General features: G+C 43.8%; 2 protein-coding genes across 2 annotated transcripts in view; one reads left to right on the forward strand and one right to left on the reverse strand.

Annotated features, from left to right (window-relative positions):
- Positions 1-1,398: 1,398 nt before the first annotated feature.
- Positions 1,399-7,500, reverse strand: bhmt (betaine-homocysteine methyltransferase). The gene is made up of 8 exons (XM_063210191.1): positions 7,395-7,500; positions 7,094-7,226; positions 6,773-6,885; positions 5,911-6,102; positions 5,254-5,401; positions 4,621-4,803; positions 3,132-3,360; positions 1,399-2,066 (listed from the first exon to the last, which is right to left on the reverse strand). Exons 1-8 carry the CDS (start codon positions 7,413-7,415, stop codon positions 1,892-1,894), a joined length of 1,194 nt encoding a protein of 397 aa, XP_063066261.1. The 5' UTR covers positions 7,416-7,500; the 3' UTR covers positions 1,399-1,891.
- Positions 7,501-8,294: 794 nt separating this feature from the next.
- The window catches only part of dmgdh (dimethylglycine dehydrogenase), a 39,377-nt gene continuing 24,745 nt past the window's right edge, over positions 8,295-22,926 (forward strand). The window contains exons 1-5 of the mRNA XM_063210189.1: positions 8,295-8,524; positions 11,528-11,699; positions 12,943-13,041; positions 16,067-16,231; positions 17,418-17,622. Of these exons, the coding sequence (XP_063066259.1) occupies positions 8,397-8,524; positions 11,528-11,699; positions 12,943-13,041; positions 16,067-16,231; positions 17,418-17,622 (769 nt within the window). The 5' untranslated portion in view covers positions 8,295-8,396. The remainder of the gene's footprint in view (positions 8,525-11,527; positions 11,700-12,942; positions 13,042-16,066; positions 16,232-17,417; positions 17,623-22,926) is intronic.

Consider the following 22,926-nt stretch of genomic DNA (forward strand, 5'->3'; position numbering starts at 1 on the left):
TGTAGCCTAGGCCTAATCGTCAAAAGAGTCATTGATTTCACCCTCCAAAATAATTTGCTTTTGACAGTCTGAGCTTGATGTGACATTGCGTTAAAATGCTTCACGGGCGGCGTTTTGGAATGCCTCCACCGTTACCCCACGCGCACTCAGACACTGTCCATATGGTAAACCACTGCTGGGGCTCAAACTGAACCCCCACCTCCTCCACTCTCTAATTTGTTTCAAGACGTCGGGTATAGGCTAAAATGCGGTACCGTTTTGGGGATGAATAACCTGCTCCACACAGCCACATTTGCAGTGGTCTAGTAGGCTGTTTCTGGTCGATGGAGGGGTTTAGCTAACGCGTTTGTTTACTAGAGAGCTAACGTCAAACAGGTCCATCAGCCCTACAGACACAATGTTATAATTGTCTTAGAGAATTAGTCCGCTTCAGGTTAAGACTAATGCCGAATACGCTTTCACAAGGCGCGAGTAGCCTGTCCGCACTGAATGCTTGACAGCTGCATTGATCATAACGCGCGAGATGATTGGCAGGCGAAATATTTATCCCCAGTACAAAGCAAACAACCACCACAGTCTGGTACCACTGAAGACGACACAGAACATGTAAACCACCATCCCATGAATGTCTTTGTCAAGAGGTTTACATAGCCATTGTGTAACAATTTTAGACAACATACCCCATTTTGCGTGGTGAAAGGTTTATATTCTTCTGTGATGCCAGGGCGCTGGTGGTCTGAAATAAATTTCAGAATGAAATTCCACGGCAAAAGCAAAGTCGTCATTATTCCATCATGGCAAGCGTCAGTGCAGACGGGGTGGGTTTGACAGTTGTCATTTTCTATCCCAAATTTATCATTTTGGTCAAAAAGATGATTGGCAGAGACATCCCTACAGTAAAATGAGCGAAAATGAGCGCCGTTGAGCTAGCCGGTGTTGCCGATCTAGTAGTGGCGTCCATGTTAAGTAGATGACATAGTAGGCAGTGCTGACATTTAAGCCTCTTTGCTGTGCTGATGTTTGATTCACCCACACTGGACTACATCATCAGTGCAGTGCAGGTGCCGCGCGCGCAGATTCGACGATTTCTATGGCAGCAGAAGCATAAGGAAGCATTCCAAGCTGCCACTGAAGCTCAACAAATGCAATGTTTTTTTTTTGTGGGGGGTTGTAAGTAAAAATGTTGTTCATTTTAACTTTTTCTCATTTGAAATCCATTTACTACTAACACATTGGGCTACTGTTTGTCCTCAAATATAAAGCAAATCATGTGTGTGTGTGTGTGTGTGTGTGTGTGTGTGTGTGTGTGTGTGTGTGTGTGTGTGTGTGTGAAATAAAATGTTTGAATGGTATAGCAACACAAGAGTAAGAGAACAACAAGAAAACAACTAAAAGGTGTTTATCTTTTGGAGGTTTTTTATTGACCTTCTTCAAAACAGATTCAAACTGCCACTTCCTCATAAACATGGAGTGTTGAGGACAAAAAAATGGAATGCAGCTTCGCTACATCATTATACATTCCTAAAAATTAATAATTAAAAGTTTAATCACAGTTGACACATTGACTCTGACTTCAAATGAACGAGCTCAGTTGTAAACCCAACTTCTTGTAAACGCATTCTCTACTAAAAAATGTCATGGTGAGTGACATTGACTAGCCTATGTACTGTATTGTTCCACTGTTTGACGACCTCTGCCAAGTGGGAGAAACTGAAACAATGTAAATATAGAAAACTGGTCCTGGTACAAAACAACACAGCTAAAACGTCGCTGTTATCATCTTTGTATCCTTCACATTATAGTTGCCTAATACAGAGATCTTTTTTTAATTATTTTAAAAAAATCTTTGGTCTGCACTGTATGTTTCTGGTTTTTCGGTTTGCATTTCTTTTTAGTGCTTGGCTTTCTCAAACAGGGGGAGGAGCTGGTCCTTGGTGGTGGCCTCCTTCTGCTGGACGAGGTCGGCGTCTCCCTGGGTGACGCCCCAGCCGTCGGGGGTGGCAAGAGAGGGGCACTTGGGCCTTCCGGACGCAGGCTTCAGGTTCTCCCAGTAGTCACGACGGGCCCTGGAGGACGGCACACAAAAAAACCATGAAGATGCGTGGGCACGCACACACACACACACACACACACACACACACACACACACACACACACACACACACACACACACACACACACACACACTCACAGACAAAGGAGAGGCTGTGACTAGGGTGCAATTTGTCAAATTGTGAGGAAGGGGGAGGGACATTTTTAGATCTTTACTTAATTCAATTGGGAATGAATTTCATTTGCTCCAATTTCATTTCATTTCATTTAGATTTTAAGGAACATCTGTGGCACTGCATTCCTCACTCTGACTTAAAGGGACACTGTGCAGGAAATGGTCAAAAAAGGTACTGCAACTATGTTACTTATTGAAATTGGGCTGCCTATTGCCAAATTTGATCTTTACATGAAAGTTTACTAAGTATTAAACAAATATTTTCTAGTATGGTCCAAGTACAGTCATTTTTGCAGCTAAAAATGGCTATTTTTGGAAATTCAAAATGGCGGACCATGGAGAAGATCCCCCTTTTCATGTATGAAAAATGCAATTTTTCCAGTCATAATGAATACTTAGAATTTGATGCTGGTGGTAAGTATTCATGAAAAAGGTAATATTAGTGAATGGGCAGCATGAATTCTGGAAATAAACAACTAAAAATCTCACACAGTGTCCCTTTAAGCCCTTGTCCCCACGAAAGATTAAAATATTGCAACTATTTGGATGTACAGGAGGGATTGTAGTAGACCGGGGTTTTATTGTATTGTATTGGACAATGGACAGTATCACAGCATGGATGAAGTGAACTGAATTGGATGGACGGATGAATGGATGGATGGATGGATGGATGGATGGATGGATGGATGGATGGATGGATGGATGGATGGATGGATGGATGGATGGGCGGATGGATGCAAATAGATGTATGGGATGTATGGCTGGATGACTGGGTGTATTGAACAGTAAGGAATTATGGATAGTGCATGAATGAATGAAAAGATGTACTATAGACGTATGAGTGCAAAGAGGCAGACATATTTGAATGCATGGCTGGACCGAGGTCTGGCTCCCCCTTGCTCACCTTGCTCTGACCCAGGGCTTGGTGTGCATCTCCAGGCCGCTGGCCCACATGCCGTGCTTCTCGGAGCCGGCGGGCAGGTGTCCGATCTCGGGGGACAGCTCCTCACACAGGGCGCGGACGTGGTAGGGCTCGAAGCCGCAGCAGCCGCCGATGTAGCGGATGCCCACCTTGTAGGCCTCGCGGGCGTACTGCTGCATGTCCCAGCGGGAGAGGATTCTGGGCTCCAGGGCTGGCGGGGGATGAAGAGGAAAACGTCAAAGGGTTAGAGAAGGGGTGTCATTGGCCACAGCAGGTCAACAAAAGCAGGGTAAACTGTTTTCCTGACATAAGGTAGAATATATGGGTTCTACATTTTGTTTATAACCTGACTGCGCGACCCTAGCTGCGCACAACTCAACCTCTAATTGTTGGAAACCGCTGTCGGTCAAAAAATTAGCTCACGTGGTTGGCTGCCAGTGTCTTGCCCCTCCTCATAACATCATGTTGATTAACACTGAGAACCCATGTATAGCACAAACAAATTAGGACGTTTCTGTAATACAGACCCAGAGGATATACAGTCTATCGTTGTCTATAGTGAGGGTGGTTTTATAAATGGGTTTTCCGTCTTGGAACGTCAGGAATTCCTGAATGATCCGGAAAAATCATCACGTGATACAGTGAGTTAAAGGCAGGGGGCGATGTGGTGCATCAAGTAGAGATGGCGGAGGCATCCCTCCACAAACCCAATGACTCCAGAAGTCTAGCATGCACCGGGTCATTTTCTATCTAGCCCTCCTTGCACAGACTGACAACAAAATGGCCCCACACACTTCTCTTTGCCTAATGGATGCCAGTTGTCCAGCTGTGTGTGTGGTTGGCCTCTTGCACATGGGCTTTCACATGGGCTTTTACTACCTGCTTACCATATATCTTTGATATTTGATTCGGAATGGGTGTAATAGACAAACCTAATCAGAAGCACCCATTACTATGTTCGCCTTACATCAGTGTGTCTAGATGTGCACACCACCTCCTCCTCCTCCTCCTCCTTCACCTCCTCCACCCCCTCCTCCTCCTTCTCCTCCTCCTTCTCCTCCGACAACAAAAGTTGCCTGCTGCTAATGCAGGTTCTCCTGATAAAAACGTTTGATGAACAGTTTGAACATTTTATAGCAAAAAGTTGCCCTAACACCCTCACACTTATCTAACCGCCATGTGTGCGGCATTGCCGTAACTACACATGAGGACACAGAGGTCATGTCCTCTGTATTTTTTTCTGTAATATAACATTTATCTATGATGAAAATCGATATATGATCAACAATATATGATTCAGTCTGTATATGCCACCCCTATTCATCCTCAAGGCAGTGATTAATAAAAACAAACTTAAGAGTTTGACTAAAATAATTGAAGCATTCTAAATGTACAGCATGCAGTACAGCATGCAGTATTTGACCTCGGTATTTGAAAATGTCCGGTTACGGCCCTGGTGTGCGGGTCTTACCGAAGGGGAACTCGGGGAGGTCGATGAAGCCCTGCTTGTTGCAGTCGGGCGTGTGGTAGGCCAGGGGCTGGCACATGTAGTGGGCCTTGAGGCCGGCCTTCTCCACACCCTCCTTCATCAGGCGCACAGCCTCCACACATGTCAGTGGGTCAAAGTGGCAGTTGACTCCGACGATGTCAGCACCTGCACGCGCGCGCACACACACACACACACACACACACACACACACACACACACACACACACACACACACACAAACACACACACACACACACACACAAACACAAACACAAACACACACGGGAAATCAAAGGAGTTAATAGGAGCATGATTGTTGCAGAGTTTTTCCCTGAATGTATTTCAGTGCAAAGTGACTTCTTAGTCCAGCACTCCAGAATGGTTGAAGGTGGATGTGGGTGTCTTTTGTTTTTAAACTACGTACATGGCCAAAAAGAATGGTCATCTATCCAACACACTGCTGTTTGCAGGTTGGCTGTGTTAGGTCATGCTATAAATTCCAAAGATACATCTCAAGTTGAAAGAGTTGAAACAAAAGCCATGTTCACGTTGAGCTAACAGGCATTTTGTGAGGCAGCAGGTGGACTTTCCTCCACTGAGGCCACTACTACCTACCGGCCTTGACCAGGCGGACGGCGCACTCTCCGGGGCTCAGGCCGTGCATGTCTCCCTCGGGCCCGATGCACAGGTTGGCTGCCACTGGCTTGCCTGTGGCCTTCAGCACTTCCACTGCCCACACAGCCTCCTCTACGTGCTCAAAATACTGTGGGAACAACAAAAGGGAGGGAGGGTGTGCAGAAAAATAAACAATGTGTTACAATGTGTTTCTCAGAGACTGCCACATGTGAAGGATGTTGGTGCTGGACTGAGGCTGACCACAAGTGCAAAAAACAAGTAAGCCTTACACCAGATTTTTGCACCAGACTTTTTTTTACTGTGATATATCAAGCTTGCTAACTATTTTAGAGCAAAACGTGAGAGAACAGAGTCAATTTTGTAGTTGTGATATTGTGCTATGCAAACACACTTTGATTGATCAATCAATTGATTGATTGATTGATTGATTGATTGATTGATTGATTGATTGATTGATTGATTGATTGATTGATTGATTGATTGATTGATTGATTGATTGATTGATTGAAAGACTTGATTGAGGGGGGACATTTGTACTCTTTGTGCTTTTTGTCCTGCTCCCAGTCTTGTTCAATCCCTGAATGTCCATGCTTTGTTTTTTTAATTCTCTGAGCGACTGACCACCTAAACACGTACCTCTGCAATCAGGAAGTCGACGTCTTTCTTGACAAAGACGTCCAGCTGTTTCTTGAAGATGGCCTTCACCTCGTCCTCGCTCCTGCAGCTGAGGTAGGAGGGAGTCTGGCTGACACCGCCGGCCACCAGAGCATCTCCCTCGTTGGCTACCTCCCTAGCCAGGTCGCACGCTGCCTCGTTGATCTGCTGACCCTGAAAAAGCACAAAACAAACTGATGCTGTTACAAAATGTTTTTTTTAACTTCACAAAGTAATGCATTTGTTATAACGTGTTGCTAAATGTAGAGGTTATCTTCACAACCCTTGAACACCCAATACAGAAAATCAATCAGAGTGATAATATAATCTTGACATGATCAATTAACTCACAGCTCTGCATTTTTAGATCTCGAGCAGTATTTTAAGTAAATAGCTCAATAGCATTGTCATGCACTTTCACGAAGACGATGCAAATCTTTCAGTCTCCTATGTTCAGTGCAGTGGTCTATAGGGGATGGGTGTGTTCGAACACACAGTTCTTTGGCCATAGCCCCACAAGTGCGATTTGAGACTTAGAGGCGCCCCCTATAGATCACATTCCACAAAACCTCTGGCTACGTGATGGCAGATAACAACTCGTGGTGGGAGCGCACATTCGACTTGGCGTGAGACTGCCTCTCTTGACTTAAAAATGTCTCGTATCCTCTGAGGTATTCTTCATCATCGCTTCCAACCTGTGAGTACGCACACTGCACTGCACAGAGACTGTGCACTCCCTCTGTCTGTTTCTCTACTCAGCTGCAGAGACAGCTGCACATACACATGTGCCTTTCAATTCATACCGAAGAGCCCACTATACGCACATGCAAATGAATTATCTTACCGTAAAGCTCAGCTTGTTGCCCCTGTTCTCCAATTTATCATCGCTGGCGTAGAAAGTGAAGGTCTGCATGACATTTGCGCCGGCCCTCAGGAATTCTCTGTGCAGCTGTCGCACTATGGGGATGGGAAAAACGCAGGGCATGAGCGTCTGTTTCTCAATGCATGGCCATTTCAAGTGCAACAGTTGGTTGAAACATTTCTCTGCAATTCCACCACTGGACGTGGCATGATTATTAAACGTGCCATATGCAATGCAATTCACTGCGTCAAAAACTGCACAAAATGAACGTGAGGATGTTTGCAGGACAGGTAGACCACATACCGGCCTCGGGATGCTCGGCAGCTGCCTCGGGAGTCCATGGGCCTGCCTTCACGTAGCCTCTCTTCTCCAGGGCGAAGACGAAGCCACCATCTCCAATGACGACCTCCCCTGCATTGAGCCTCTCCAAAACTCCCTTCAAAACAAAGTGTCAAGCAGTTAGATTCTGCGCAACTGTGATGACTGAGTTCTGCAACCATAGTTCATGTTCACCCTAACACACACAAAAGTGCATTGCATTACGCACAACTTCTGTCCCCTCTAATTTAGGTTCAGTGTGATTAGAATGTCAAAATGTTTTTACCTTCTTCGTTGCTGGGGCCATTTTCCCCCAAGTGATGTTTCTTCCAACCTTCTAGGAGTGCTGAAGTGGAGAGAACGCTTAGTGGAGATGCAAGCACATTTTATACTCTTGACTTGAGGGGTGTGGTATGGAATCCCTGATGTCACCGTGAATCTGATCGCTTGGTTAGTCCTCTCAAGACTGGTCTTGGTCCTGCTCATTGCGGAATTCCACATTTCGCCCCATCTCCACTGGTTTTAAATGTGCTCATTTGTTTGCGCTTTGGGCAAATTACGCACCAAAGTGTGCGTACTCTTATGGGCATCCAGACCTCTTGATATTGTTTCAATGACTCGCTGCTGCAAGGGCATGGTGCTACCATTATTTGATATCTGCATGCAGGTATTTCAGGTTTTGCAGCAGATGATACATTGAAGATTGCATACAATATTTGCCCGTTAGATATGACAGTGATTTGAGTACTTTCATTTATCCATTCCCGTTGTCTCTGTGCGCACATACCCCACAGGTAAGGTCAGGGGAGGTTTTCTTCATGGAACTAAAAGTGTATCTTGAGCCTTGTTTAATGATGTCAATTGCACTGAGGTAAACCCAGGTAGGCCACTCTTGGCACGCTTAAGGGGCGACCTTAATGTTATCAAATGGATTGATTCACCGTATCACTTTCGGATTTTTGTTTTCTGAGTACTGGGAAGAACGGGACTATATTGGCCAAAATGTGGGTGCATTGCTCAACATGTTACGTAAAAAATCTTGAGCAATGGGAGATAAAGCGGTGTATCGCGTTCAACAACATGTAGGTCAACTTCTTTAAATAGTTAACTGCAGAGTTTGCAGCGACTTGCACAGTCCCGCTGGCTCCTATCCATCGCTGCTCGAAGAAGGCGTGTCCACATCTGTTCAAGTTCATAGGTTCATTTATTAGGATACAGTGCTTTCACATTCCCTGCCTCACATCATTTGGAAACGTACACTTTTCCTCTATTTTTGTAAGATTGAATAATGTATAGAATAATTCAAAAAGGCATATCCAATGCCAAATTTCGAAGAGATCTGACCAGTTTCCCTGCAGTCTGCCAACATCCCTTGAGGACACTTAGCAGAACTTCGCAACAGAGTGCAGAAGAGGGGTGAGTGCAAAGCTTAATCGACGGACTTTCGTGAAGTTTATCCTGATAGGCTTATGGCTATTCACCCTATAGGCAGTTGCCCGTATGTGCATGTACATGACAATAATTTTCATTGGCCACATAATGAGCCCAGCTATGTCATTTTTTAATTCCAATTTGAGGCACGTAGGTGTTGTCAATAAATCAAATGTTCGACATCTACCGAATTTGTAAAATGCCTTCTTTCCTCTGCATTAAGGCAAATTGGAGATAAGAAAAATTGTTAGCGTTCATCAACGCGCTCTCGGCGACAACATATTTTCCTAAGTTATAGCCTATAGGGTAGCCTACTCCGTTTTCAGATAACGGAAAAAGAAAATGTGGGTCATCTAACACGTGTTTCGCAATGTGTGTCTGTTTTTTCCCTTCAATTTTATGATGCTTAACAATTTATAATTTGCTTTTTGTAAGAGAAAACTGCACTCTCGAGTTTAAGCCATTCTTTTATTTTACAGTGATGACAGTCTTCCTATCTCTTCATCTGATCCAATAGGCTACCCTACGTTCTGAAAGCCACTTGGGAAATAGACTAAATCCATACATCAGACATACTGACCAAAAATTAAGAAATAAAAGACCCTCTTGTTGGCAGTGTGATGTATGAGAGTCACACAACCTATATCGATAGTTGCTAAATACTTGAAGTGCTTCAATGTCCTGGTGAGGTAAAGGATTATTCTCTCCTCTGTCCTCACCAGGTTATCTATCCTCTCATTTGCCCCGAGCCTTGATAGTCATATGCCCCCCCTATTGTGATGATTGCACAGTGGTAAAGAATAACTTATTAACATGGACAGTGAGGGCTAACCACAAATCAGCACAAATCAACTTTTACCAAATCATTGCTTTCAATTAAAGTCTCAGATCAAAACATACACAAAATCATTGTGAGGTAGACTATGGCAAGAGACAATATTACAGTATGTGTAGGGCACTTACAGTCTGGCAAACTTAATATCCATATGATAAAAAGCAAGTTTTTAGCCTCATTGTTTGTCAGTCCTCCTTTTACCATGTCTTTAATTGATCCATCCGTTTGTGCCACTTTTATTTGACATATGTATGATTGCTTTTGAAAATTAATGCACACCTCCAGTGGCACGCTGTAATAGTCATGACAACCATAACACTGCAATACTATGACATTACACAGGGCCTTTAGTAATTTACTTCAGCTTGGTCATTGCCACTCTACAGAAAATGTATAATGCTTTGTCTTAATGGGTTACTCGGCCTAAGTGCTCGTAATCAGGATGTGACTTTAACTTCTACAACATATCGTTCCAAAATATTTCCCTCTCCAACAAACAAAACACATTAAAGTGAAGATGGTAAAATAATTATTTCTCCAATTCTCCAATGCCACCACCCTGCCTATACTGTACAGACACTGAGATCAAGAAAGCCTTTCTAAATGATGATACATTTTGATAGAGCATTTAATAACTTTGATGTAGTGCTTTCATATACTCACTAGAACACAGAGAGTGCTTTACATAGAACGCATTCACACATCCCTTTTATCCATTCACATACAAGTGATGGTGGACATGCAAGGTGCCAACCATGTGATAGAAGTGGTCATGCAAGGTGCCAAGCATGGGGTTGGGTCCTGTGCCAAACCATAGGCCGTGCACCGTGCCAACTAGCAAACTGGGAGAAGGATGGGGGTCTGGGCCTTGCTCAAGGACACATAGAGCAGTTTGAAGTAGCGAGGGAAATCCCATGCTGCTTTGCACAGTCGTTCCAGTCCTAAGGGACCCACTAGTTTGACGCCCTCTCAGTACTTCACATGGTAATCAAACATTTCAAACAAGCAATTTAAGGTTAGGTTTAGGGTTAAGGTTAGGGTTAGGTTTTAGGTTTAGGGTTAAGGTTAGGGTTAGGGTTTAGGTTTAGGTTAGGTTTAGGGTCGTATGACGTAAGCGGTAAGTACCGAAAGGGCGTCGAATTAGTGAGTCCCCAATCCTAAAGACAGCACGGCAGCTACCCTAAGCCAGAGTCTGAGTGAGGGAGCCAATCAGACAGTGAACACACACATCAAAGACAGCGACACAAACTCCTTGACAAATCAAGGCTTGTAGATTTTTTAAATGAAGAGCTCTTTTCCAAAACGCTATATCCACCATTCTTGACTTTTTGCATTTTAATATTGGAATTGACTGTTAAGAAGTCCTATAATCTATGTGTGAATTCTTGCCATTCAAATGTTTTCAGAACATACTTTTTAAACCTGTACAAAATGCATTTTGCAATGCAATTCAATGGAATGCCCAATACAAAAATGTCAATTTCCCAACATTGTATAAAATGGATGTATCTTAATTTGGAAAAGAGCTCTTCAAATACAACTGACAGGATTGGCTTTGGGCTACGCATACGCCAAATAATGCATTCATAATGCCCAATAAACGGTCACGGGCAATGGTAAACCACACCTTTCTTACGAGAATAGTAAACTTGTGATATGGTTTGGTGTTAACCAGACAACGTTTGAGGTGGAATAGGATCCACAACTTCTTTTGTGGCATGACTTAAACACTTCAGCCTTTATAGCTGATCAGTGAGAACTTCTGTCACTCATTCAAACAGTACTGCATCAGCAGTACACAAATGGATTTGGTGGTAGATTGTTAGTAGCCTACACACACCCGTCTGCTTCTAGAAAGCTCCAATGTTGCCTATAAAAAGTAGATTATAAACAGCACAGTACTATTGGCATTACATAGTGTCTGTAGTAACACAACCTTATTGTCATTCTGGTAATGACAAGCTTTGCAGTGAATGATTAGAACCTAATTACTGTTTACTTGCTTATGCTTATGTTTACGCTTACTAACATTTATCAGTTAGCCCTATATTATTTTATTACGTCTGTTCATATTGTCGATCCATGCATTTCTGAAAACATAAACTGCACTGCAATGAAGCTTTGCCTATGTCCCCCTCTTAACCTTTTTGCAGGAACAAAGATGGCGGCTTTCTGAGGAAGAGGTTAAAGGAGACCGCAGACACGCTGGTCATCGGGGGAGGGTGCGTGGGTGTCAGCCTTGCCTACCACCTGGCCAAAGCGGGCCAGAAAGATGTTGTGCTTCTGGAGAAGACAGAGCTGACTGCTGGGTCCACTTGGCATGCTGTAGGTGCTTACTGGAGGGAGTATTACATTACATTACATTACATTACATTACATGACATGACATCACACTTAACTGACGCTTTTCTCCAAAGCGACTACAGGGTTTTAGTAACAGTCACTGGAACATTTGTGGGGTTAGGTGCCTTGCTGAATGGCACGTCAGTCATGTGTAGGAGTTTCTCCCTATTGGTCTGTATTGTGTTTGAATCTGCATAGCTCTGATCCAAATACATGACGCCATTACGGCCCAAAGCACTTTACTAACATAGCACTACACTGCTACAATATTTCATAACACATTTTGACTTGGCCATTGCCATTCTGATAAAAGCAAATTTAGAACAGGCGGTTTGTCATATTTTTGGAATATCGATTATTCTGGCCAAAAACAGAGATTCACTCCGGTAGCCAGGCAGCAACTATGGAATGGAATACCTCCACATTCTCATTCACACCATGATTGACAAACCACACAGACCACAGGGACAGCACAAGCAGTGTTAGTATGTTGGCTAAATGGTAGGCCCCTAATTAAATTCCACAGAGGAGGCGAATACGAAAGGAGATTTACCATAAGTTAAACCACACACACACTTTCCTGGTGAACCAGTAGCCCTGGGCATCAACACATAGCTTTTGGTTCACCAGGAAACACACACACAGCAATAAAATAAAATCCCTGTACATTTCACACCATAAGCAGTAGGTTTTGACAATGTTCAGGCCTGTTATGTTTGTGTTGAAGTCGTCTGGATTTTTGCTGCACCATTCAGAGGTCATCCCATGCCATTCCTTAGTTTTGGACATTGCTCAAAGAGCTTTGGCAAACTTCTAGTTGGTCGATGTTTTCATTTTGTTGTGAAAGATCTAGTGTGGGCTAACAAACCAGTGGTGAGGTTTTGTTACATATCTTTTGCACATCGACGTAAGGGAGGGATAATTGCATGATGCAACTCAAAACACATACTCATCTTTATTAATGTTGTTAGCAGCATGTTGTACAGTAGTCATCTGTAAAATTAGTAACAGAAGTTTAAGTAGCAGTTCAGGCAAAGTCCTGTATATACTTTTATGTTTGTTGACATCTTGTGCTCTGGTGTTGTTTTATAAGATGCTTGGAAACATACGTATATCCCTGAATCATATTATTATTCTTTCCATGTTTCAAATGTGTTTTCTCTCCACTACAGTAACTACGTATTCTGAATGGTGCGTTTTTGGTTTGATGTTGATTGTTTTGCAGGCTGGACTGACCACATATTACCATCCGGGCATCAACCTGAAGAAGGTCCATTATGACAGCATCAAACTTTATGAAAAACTGGAGGAAGAGACTGGACAGGTGGGCATTATGTAGAAATGTGCACGTGTTTCTCAATGTGTGTTTCTAATTTTATTTCACTTTGTGGAGTCACTTCTAGTAAACATCAATATGGTAAGTTCTACAAAATGCAAAAAAGATCTGAATTTAAAGACCTAATATGTCTTATACTATGCAATATCTCATAAGTACAGTATAAAGTTTCTACGGTTCCCTTGAGAATACACAGTGAAATGGTGAACTGCCCATCCATGTGTGCAGAAGTCAATGTGCATTCAGATCAGAATCTCCTCACAAAACAAACCTCTACAACCCCCCAGCTAATTTTGCGTCACACTAAGTTGTTGTGTAACCATGTCATGCTTTCTAACTTGCTGTGTCATGGTAACCATGGTGCCATGGTAACCCTGGCGGTATCTTCTCTTGAGTCTCAAGGGTCAGCCGTAGCCTCTCCGGTTTTAACTGACCCAGCAGGAGACACAGGTTACTTATTCTGACGAGTCCAGAGGGTCAGTGAATCCAGCCGGTCACCAAACACAACATGGTGTAATGCACACAGACGGAGAGAATGAGTTGTAATTGCATTGTGTAATGATACCTCCCCCCTGCTAGTACCACAGCTCAGCTCAATGACCTCATTAGTGAAGTTGTTTATGGTCCGAAAGACAAAAGCCTTTCTTTAGGGAGATAAATCCAAGGTGAGGGAGCTGGAGAAAGAGTTTAGGAGGGAAGCAAAGATTAACTATAAAAACAAGGTGGAGAAGACATTGATCTCTGGTAATGCAAGATAGGCATGGCAAGGCTTAAACTTCATGATGGTCAGAGCACCCAAGCCATCAGGGACGAATTGCTCAGATCCAATGCTTGCAGAGCAATTAAACATCTTTTTCGCCCACTTCAATGGGGGTATCATATCAGTCATCTGGAAACCCCCAACCCCCTAGTCCAGGGGTGGGGCACCTATATCTCGAGGGCCGTTTATCCGTTATCCGGCCCCTGATATAGTTTTAATGTTATGCAGCTTCACAGGAAATATGACATATTTTGTAAAGGAAACTTATAAAATGCATTTGCGATACAATTAAGTTATATTCAGGGGACCTAGAGAAGGTGGGGTCTGTTTTAAAAGTGACTGCCCTCAATATAGGCCTAAAGTGCAGGAGGAATTCCTGGTTTGTGTTCATAATACGGCCCTCGGAGGACTTTTACGGCCCTCGGATGATTTTGAAGTGGCCCCTCGAATGAAAAAGGTTCCCCACCACTGCCTCCAACCACTCAACGTCAATGAGCAGCTAGTGACCTCCATACTGCACAGAGTCAACCCATACAAGGCCTCTGGCCCAGACGGGCTCAGGGGGAGAGTGCTGAAAGAAAGCTCCACACAGCTAAGTGGTGTACTCACCATCAGTGTTGCCAGATTGGGCTGTTTCCCGCCCAATTGGGCTGCTTTGGAGTGCCATCTGCGGGTAAAAATGGCATTTTGCAGGAAAACCCGCCCAATTTTGCCCATAGAAATCAATAGAATTGGGCGGGATTTAGTGCTTCCAGGCGGGTTTTGAGCATTTTTTGGGCTGGAAATCATCAGCCTCATCTGGCAACCCTGCTCACCAGGCTTTCTCAGCATCTCCTGGACTCTGGCTGTGCCCCTGACCAATGGAGGGAATCCACCATCATCCTCATCCCAAAGAAGTCACCTCCAAAAGATCTCAAGGACTTCAGGCCAGTGGCATTAACATCTGTGCTGTGCAAATGTATGGAGAGAGTGTTGAATAGCCTTCTATCCTGTATGGTGTCAAACCAGCTGGACCCACACCAGTTCGCCTACAGGGAACGCCGTGGTGTGGAGGATGTGAGCCTCTCACTTCTGGATACAGTTGCCAGAAACGTGGATTCAATACACCCACACACCAAGATCCTGTTCATGGACTTCTCTGCATTTAACACTGTGCGAATTGACACAGTTTCCCTGCAGCTCTCCAACCTTCAGATCCACCCAGCACTTATACAGTGGATTAAATGTTTTCTGCTGGACAGCCCACAACAGGTATTATTCAATGGGGTCAAGTCATCAAAAATCAACTTGAACTCTGAACTCCCGCAATGCTGTGTTTTATCCCCAATCCTCTTCTCTGTGTACACAAACAACATTGTGTGTCATGGGGAAGCTATGACACTTTTAAATATGCAGATGACATTGCCTTAGTGCACATGTGCCTGACCCTGATGCTCCAACTTGCTACCAAGAGGTAGATAACAACCTGAGCCAAACTTTTGTGTAACTTTCCTTAGTGCTGAATGTCTCAAAGACAAAGGAACTATGTTGTGGAGGCAGAGACAAGACATCAACTCTTTTCCAGCCACTCTCCTTCAAAGGGAAGACAGTGGAGTAAGTGGAAGTTTTTAGGTACCTGGGCACTGAAATGGACACATCCCTGTCTTTCTCACAGCATGTGGACACAGCAACGCCATCACCTACTCAGGAAACTCAGGACATTCCAAGTCAGCAAGGACATTCTGACCCTAGTCTAACGTTCTCTCATAGAATCAGTCCTTACCTCCAATATATCCTCCTGGTACAACTTAATTGGCATTAGACAAAAGAACAAACTTTCACGTATAGTGAACCAACCCATCAAAATTAATGGCTCACCTCAAACCTCCCTATCAGAGCTGTACATTGGTGCAGTGATCAGGAAAGCTGAAATGATCACAGAGGACCCTTCTCACCCCCTCCATCACTCCTTTCAACTGCTTCCATCACGTCGACGCTTCAATGTTCCACTAGCACACAAAAACCGATATAAGAAGTCCTTCATCCCCTCAGCTGTAGCTCTACTCAACAAAAGATGAACAATGACCAGCTATTCAGCCTCAGCATACATGTATTGTCTTGTCTTGTTATGTCCTGTTTTGTCAAGTCTTGTCTAATGTCTGTGAGAATGACTGGAGCCACGCCAAAGACAATTTTCTGATTCATGTGTTACATGATATTCATATTTCAACTCAATCTTAACTTCACCTGTCTGTTGTCTGTTGGTGTGTGTAGGCGGTGGGCTTCCATCAGCCTGGCAGCATCAGAATCGCCTCCAGTGCGGTGCGAGTGGACGAGATCCGCTACCAGATGACCCGTACACACTGGCACGTCACACCGCAGTTCATGATCGGACCGGAGAAGATTAAAGAGCTCTTCCCCCTGCTCAACATGGACAAGGTTAGCAAAGACATATCTTGTGGCATTGGTAGCCATAACAGGTGTGAAGTTGAAAAAAACTACCGTACATAGCCAACTCTTCTTCCAATGCCAGTTAAAGAAATAACCTCAAAGACCTCACGTCTTGGCTGAAAGATTGTTTCATTAAAAACACTGGCATCGGAAGAAGGATGTGCGGTCTGGTTACGTGGCGCTATTCCGACATGTCGCTATTCCGACGTTAATGTCTATTGTCGGAATACCGACACGTTTTCCACCGTCCGCCGCTATTCCTACATGCCGCTATTCCGACATTTTTTTAAGTAGCCTATAGGCCTAACCCTAACCCTAACCCTAACCCTAACCCTAACCCAATTTCAATGGCACACCGCTCACATGCCATGTGAAAACCCGCTCAAATTATATTTTAAAAATAAATTGCAGCGCAATCGCCTTGTTGGTGTCGAGACTCATGCATATTCCCTGCTGCAATATAAAAAATAGTCAGTGTGAATGTCATCATGAAGCAATGATGCGTGGGGATAAAAAGTGTCGGAATAGCGGCATGTCGGAATAGCGACATGTCGGGACAGCGGATTGTCGGAATAGCGCTATGTCGGAATAGCGAGTGCCCCCCGTGCGGTCTCGTCTCTCTGTTTTAATTTGGTGACAAGTACGTTTCGTGTGACCAACATCTCTGATGAAAACCTAGTGTGTGTTTCCTCTTCATATAAAGAGGTGTGAAATATAACCAAAGATCCTTTAAGAACAATGCTTTTCAACAGTCTCTAATACAGTGAAATCATGTTTGTCATTCATACTTACGGTAGGGCCTAATGCAGATCCAAGTGATTTGACAGTTTAACAGGAACACAATGGGTGACACTGTTGGCCATGAGATGTGTGAAATGAAGTATAACTGTGAAAACGAGACAACTTTTTGTCTGACAAGATACATTATTGGTATGAATATACAGTTGTAGCTCAAATATACTATATGATATGTGGTATGAATATAATAGCTGAAATATTTTATACGATGTACACATGTTGTTGGGAGCATGTTTTATGAACTCTATTATCACTTTTATAAAGGGTTATGATGTGTATGAATCATAACATGAATAGGCGCAAAACATTGCAAGCCTATGAATATGTGTCTACATATGAATTCAAGCATCATACAAATGACCCATTCTTCACCTAGGTCTTGGCGGGCCTGTACACTCCGGGAGATGGCCACATTGATCCCTACTCTCTGACGATGGCATTGGCTGCTGGAGCCCGCATGTACGGGGCTTCCATCTACAACTCGTCCCCCGTCACCGGAATCACCCCTCTGGAGAACGGCAAGTGGGACGTGGAAACCCCTCACGGCACCATTCGCGCCAATCGAATTGTCAACGCCTCAGGTTTGTGACATGCCTTCACCTCTTGTCTTTGACAGTTTCTTTTGTTTGAATGAGTCAAGAAAAGATGGCTGATGAGGACCGTTTGGATGGGATGGGGGCTAGAGTGTCACTGGACATGCAGCATATTATCTGGTAACAAACTTGGTGGACATCTGTTGCATACATTACATGACACTACTATACATTACATTGCATTATATTTGCAAAGCGATTTACAATTGAGGACATAATCATAGCCAACATCACTAACAAATACGAATTGCACAGAGAATATACAGAACAACAAGTGCAGATGCAAAGTAGGGTTCGTTTTTTATTTTCCTGTTAACGTAAAGTACACACACATATACATCATATCAAAGAGTCTGGCCTGGGACTAGGGCAGCTCAAGCATTAGTGTAGTAGACAGTCACGAAAGAGGACAGTCTTTACTTGCGTCTTGAAGACTGAAATAGATGTGCCTAGTCTTGATGCTGCCTCTGGGAGACTGTTCCACCACTGAGGAACAAAGATGGAGAACAGTCTTGACTGAGAAAGCTTGTGATGGAGCTTAGTTCTATTCCAGGAACATAAGTCCTTAGTATGTCCTTCAGATGAGCTGGAGCTGTGGTTTTGTAGGCAAGGGTCAAGGCCTTGTGCTTGTAGCCTGTGCAACTTGATGAATAGAGGAGTAACATGGGTCTTTCTGGTTTGAGTGAACACCAAACGTGCTGCTGTATTCTAGACCATTTGCAGTGGTTTTTGCACACAATTGGGTAAACTTGACAGGGGAGAGTTGCAGTAGTCAATGTGGGACATAACTGAGGCCTATCCCAGTCGTGTAGCATATTGGGTCAGAAAGGATCTGATTTTCTGCATGTTAGGCATATCAAAATGGCAGGCCTGGCCGATTGAATTGATGTGGTTAGAGAATGACAGCTGGTTATCAATCATAACGGCAAGGTTTTTAGCGACTTTGGGGTCACAGTGGCAGAGTCCATCTTGAGATTGATGTTGTGACAGATTGACTCTTTAGCAGGTATCACTAGGAGCTCTGTCTTGGACAGGTTCCACTATAGTAGGTGATGATCCTTCATCCATGTTGACAGGTCGGTGAGGCAGGCAGAAATGTGTGCCAAAACTGTGGAGTCATTTGGCTTGAATGACAGTTACATCTGGGTGCCAGCAGCATAGCAGTGATAGGAAAATGCATGTATTTGAATGACACGACCCAGGAAGGAGGTGTACATTACAAACAGATGGTGCCCCAGCACTGATCCTTGGGGTACACCGGTGGAGAGTGTGTGAGTTGAAGACAGTTTTCCTTGCCATGACACACTGAAAGTGCGTGCAGAAAGGAAGGATTTGAACCATGAGTGGATAACACCAGTGATTTCCATTGCTGTGAGTATCCTCAGGAGTATCTTGTAGTTGATTGTATCACAGGCTGCAGATAAGTCTAGTAGGATGAAGACTGGGGAAAGTTCCTCTGTTCATGCAGTCCTTAGAGCTTCAGTTATTGAGAGTAAGGCGGTTTCGGTTGAGTGTCTACTTCTGAAACCAGATTGTTTTGGGTCCAATAGTCCGTTCTGGTTGAGGAAGTTGGTAACTTGGTTTGCAACTGCCCTCTCCAGGGTTTTGGATTGGAAGGGAAACCGTGAGGCAAGGTGGTAGTTTTCCACTTGTGCAGGGTTGAGTGTGGGCTTCTTCAGTAACAGTGCTACCCTTGCTTGTTTGAAGACAGAGGGAACAGTGCCAGAGAGGACAGTGAGGAGTTCATGATGGATGTAATCGCTGGGATCACTGTTGGGGCGATGTCTTGAAGCAGGTTTGTAGGCACTGGGTCCAGTAGGCAGATAGTGGGATGCTCTCTGTGATGAGTTTAGATACATCTCCTTCAGATAGTGGATTAAAATCACACAGTGTTGTCACAGTAGATGTGGTGTCCAGGGGTGTTTCCAAGGGAGGAGGGTGGTTCACAGAATTGCTTGCTAATGTTTGCCACGTTTCAGTGAAGAGGGTAGAAAAGTTGTCTGGGTTGAGATCTGTGACCGCCGGAGGAGGAGGAGGAGGGTTGAGCAGTGACTTGAAGGTCGAAAACAGATTATGTGAGTCCGTAGTGTTGCTGATCATACAAGTAGTCTGTAGTATTGCTGAGCATACAAGCTCTGACCTGAATGTTATGTTGGAGATTATTAGGGCCCGAGCACTGAAGTGCAAGGGCCTGTGGCCCTTCGCCCTCTCTGTGCGAAGCCCTATTGTTTTTCAAAAGATTATTATTATTATTATTATTATTATTATTATTATTATTATTATTATTATTATTATTATTGCTTTGCTCTGGGGGTGGGGTGGAGGGGGTCTGACTTGTTCCTGTGGCAGCACTCTAATGGCCTGGGCCACTTTGTGCTTCCCTCTCCATGTCTGCCTACCACATATTCTCTGTCATGGCTTGGTTGCACTCTTGTAAAGGCTCTTGCAAAGGCTTGCAAGCAACTGTACCACTGTGTAGGCTACTGAAGGATCTCCCGCTTTGGCTTGCAAATGTATCTCCCAAACTTTGTGAATACTATCTCTTACCTGGCTGTCACTAGATGATTGGGTGCCTTGATCCACCAACATTCATCTGGAACCACAGTATGCCATATGCATGTCTGTGAAGTAGGGATGGTACAAACCGAACCGAAAACCGAAACCGTACAATTCACACACCATACCGAACCGTGAAATGCAGTCCGTGGCAAACCGCAATTCATGTACTGCCCAGAAAAATATGTAAAACAGAGATTCTAGGAGTATCTTATCCAGTCTCTCTTATTAAAGTGTTTATGAAACGAAAACAAACGGTCATTCCCATTAAAGCCTTGTTTTTTCTGATAGCATCGATGAGACTTTGAACCCAATCATCCTGGAGGAACTTGTGAAAATGGCAACTCAAAGTGTGAATTCTGTGAAATTTGGTGTGACTAATGAGCTGGGCTGTGACATCAAAGAGGGGAGTCCCTGGTTTGCTAGTATGGCGATGTGGGAAAACAACACACATTTGATGGACCCACATCTTATAAAGGAACCAAAATTCTGATACAAACATCAGCGTGTCGAAAAACCACACATCCAACCTCATGAGAAAAAAAAAAACAGCAGCACAAATCTATTTCAGAGGCACTGATACATCTGCAGAAAGTGACATGTCTGACAGGTGAAGTGACGATTGTTGACATAGCCTGACAGTTCTTATGTTTATGGTTACGGTTGCTAAGGGCGCTTTGCCATGACCCAAAGATGACATGGCGTGTGTGCTTTTTGAGAAATAGGGGGCATTTTGATTCAATTGCGCGATATAGTGTGATTGAAATGCATGTAGGCTACATGCAAAAATATCATCAACTAGAGAAAAAACGGAGGTATTAGGCTGTTGGAAAAACACCCTATATAGCCTCCTGAGTCCTCAGCATATTTTTAGCATTCATCATTATTATTATTTTTTGTGCTCAAAGTCACAGGCGTTGCGTGTCCCTCAGCCTGAGTCTGACGTCAGCCACACATGCACCAGAATACTAAAAACAAACAATCATCGCTTCAAAGTAGGCCTACGCTATGTGCATCTCCGTTTATTCGCTAAGCAGTAGCAGGACTTTTTCTAGGATTTTTTTGGCATCAGGGAGCATCATGGCAGGTTACAGGGGGTGAAGGGGGGTGTTCCCCCCCATGAATGAGAAATTAATTAGGGGCGCTCAAATATATATATAAATAAAAGTATGAGGGTGCACCCACGGAGGTATGAGGGTGGAGCGCCCCTATTTCCCCGTTCAGAAAAAGCCCTACTGTAGCCCAGTCTGTGAGTTGGCTGTCCTCGACCGAGAGCACCACGCTGATGCGCGGATATCCTCCCAAAACCAATATATTGACCAGTTGAATGGCAATCAACAAAAGGTGCATATTCCGAGAGCATTCGCAACGGTTTGGCATGTAATGTGCATTACCCTTTCCTGAAAACAACATACAAAGCAGATGGACAAGGTAAAACAGGGGCAGTTTCAGTCTGCACGCCGGCGATGTCAATTGTTGGAACTGCTTGAGGCAATAGCATTCTCTTCAGTCCAACCATGCCCGCGACCTCCACATTTGTGGTGAAGCACAAGGGGTGGAAATGTGCCGAGCACAACAGTGACCACAAGCTTGCTTCAAAACCACGCATTGGATCCACAGAGCCCTAGCTTGATTTAGCCTTCTCCTTGTTGGCCACAGTTCCATCATTCTTCACAGAAGGGAACTTGTGCAAAGAGATTCCTTCTGTCAAGTAGCCATTTTTGCAGCTGGCACCGTTCGGCTCTCCAGCAACACACTGCTTGACACTGCACTTTGTTTTGGTACTAGCCGCCATTGATCTGAACTCACCCCTTCTATGTCACGCATATCATTTGCATAAAATTTGCATGTCACCAAAAAAACACTTTTTGGGAACGTTTTAACATGACTTTTAGGACAAAATATCACCCAGACAATATCCCATTTCATTCACAAGGCTTAGAACTTTCAGAATCTGTCCTGGAAATGGTCAAATTCCTTTACTTTGTTTTCGTTTCATAAACTCTTTAAGACATTAACATATAAGAGCAATCAGAGGATGACACAATTAAAATCCCACCATTTTCACATTATAAGCCTATACAAACCATATGTAGGATATTTAGTGCTAAGTCTGATTCTATTAGCCAATTGAAAGAGGGCATTTGGAACGCTCAGACAGCGCACATCAGTTGACGACAGCTGATTCAACTTGCGCATCATCACTTTATAATTGCAGTTATATAAATATGGTTTAATATTCCCAGTGCACCATTTATCATGAACTGAAAAAAAGAACCGTAGAGAACCGAAAACTGTGACCTTGATACCGTGATATGAACCGAACCGTGAATTTTGTGAACCGTTCCACCCCTACTGTGAAGGTGTGGTTTTATCAAAACAAATCGTGCATGTGATTAGAGAAACCAGGTTTTTGATGAGGTGACACTTTAACTACTCACGGAGCTAAGCGGAAAATGAGCATCGGATTTTCATGTTTTTCTCTCGCTCGCTCTCTTTCCCTCCCTCTCTCTCTCTTTCTCTCTCTCTCTCTCTCTCTCTCTCTCTCTCTCTCTCTCTGGTCATTTCACAGAGTAGAAGCATCCTCTTTTATTATAGACCTACAGTTATTGTCATCTTGATGAGTTTAAAAAAATATGAAGTGTCTTCCGAGTTGCAACCAGTGCACTTCTGTACAGGTCAACGTATGTGTCTATTGTGCAATTCATAAAAGCAAGCTTAAAGTGGAGTAAGGTC

This window comes from Engraulis encrasicolus, chromosome 11 (assembly GCF_034702125.1).
Source record: "Engraulis encrasicolus isolate BLACKSEA-1 chromosome 11, IST_EnEncr_1.0, whole genome shotgun sequence".
In the NCBI taxonomy this organism is placed as follows: domain Eukaryota; kingdom Metazoa; phylum Chordata; class Actinopteri; order Clupeiformes; family Engraulidae; genus Engraulis; species Engraulis encrasicolus.

Bases quoted from the DNA above. Each gene is read 5' to 3' on its own strand.
- bhmt (XM_063210191.1), bottom strand. From the start codon at position 7,415: ATGGCCCCAGCAACGAAGAAG. The intron at 6,886-7,093 runs GTATGTGGTCTA...CCATCCCCATAG, and splicing joins TGCCGAGCATCCCGAGGCCG to TGCGACAGCTGCACAGAGAA. The intron at 4,804-5,253 runs GTAGGTAGTAGT...GCGCGCGTGCAG, and splicing joins CGTCCGCCTGGTCAAGGCCG to GTGCTGACATCGTCGGAGTC.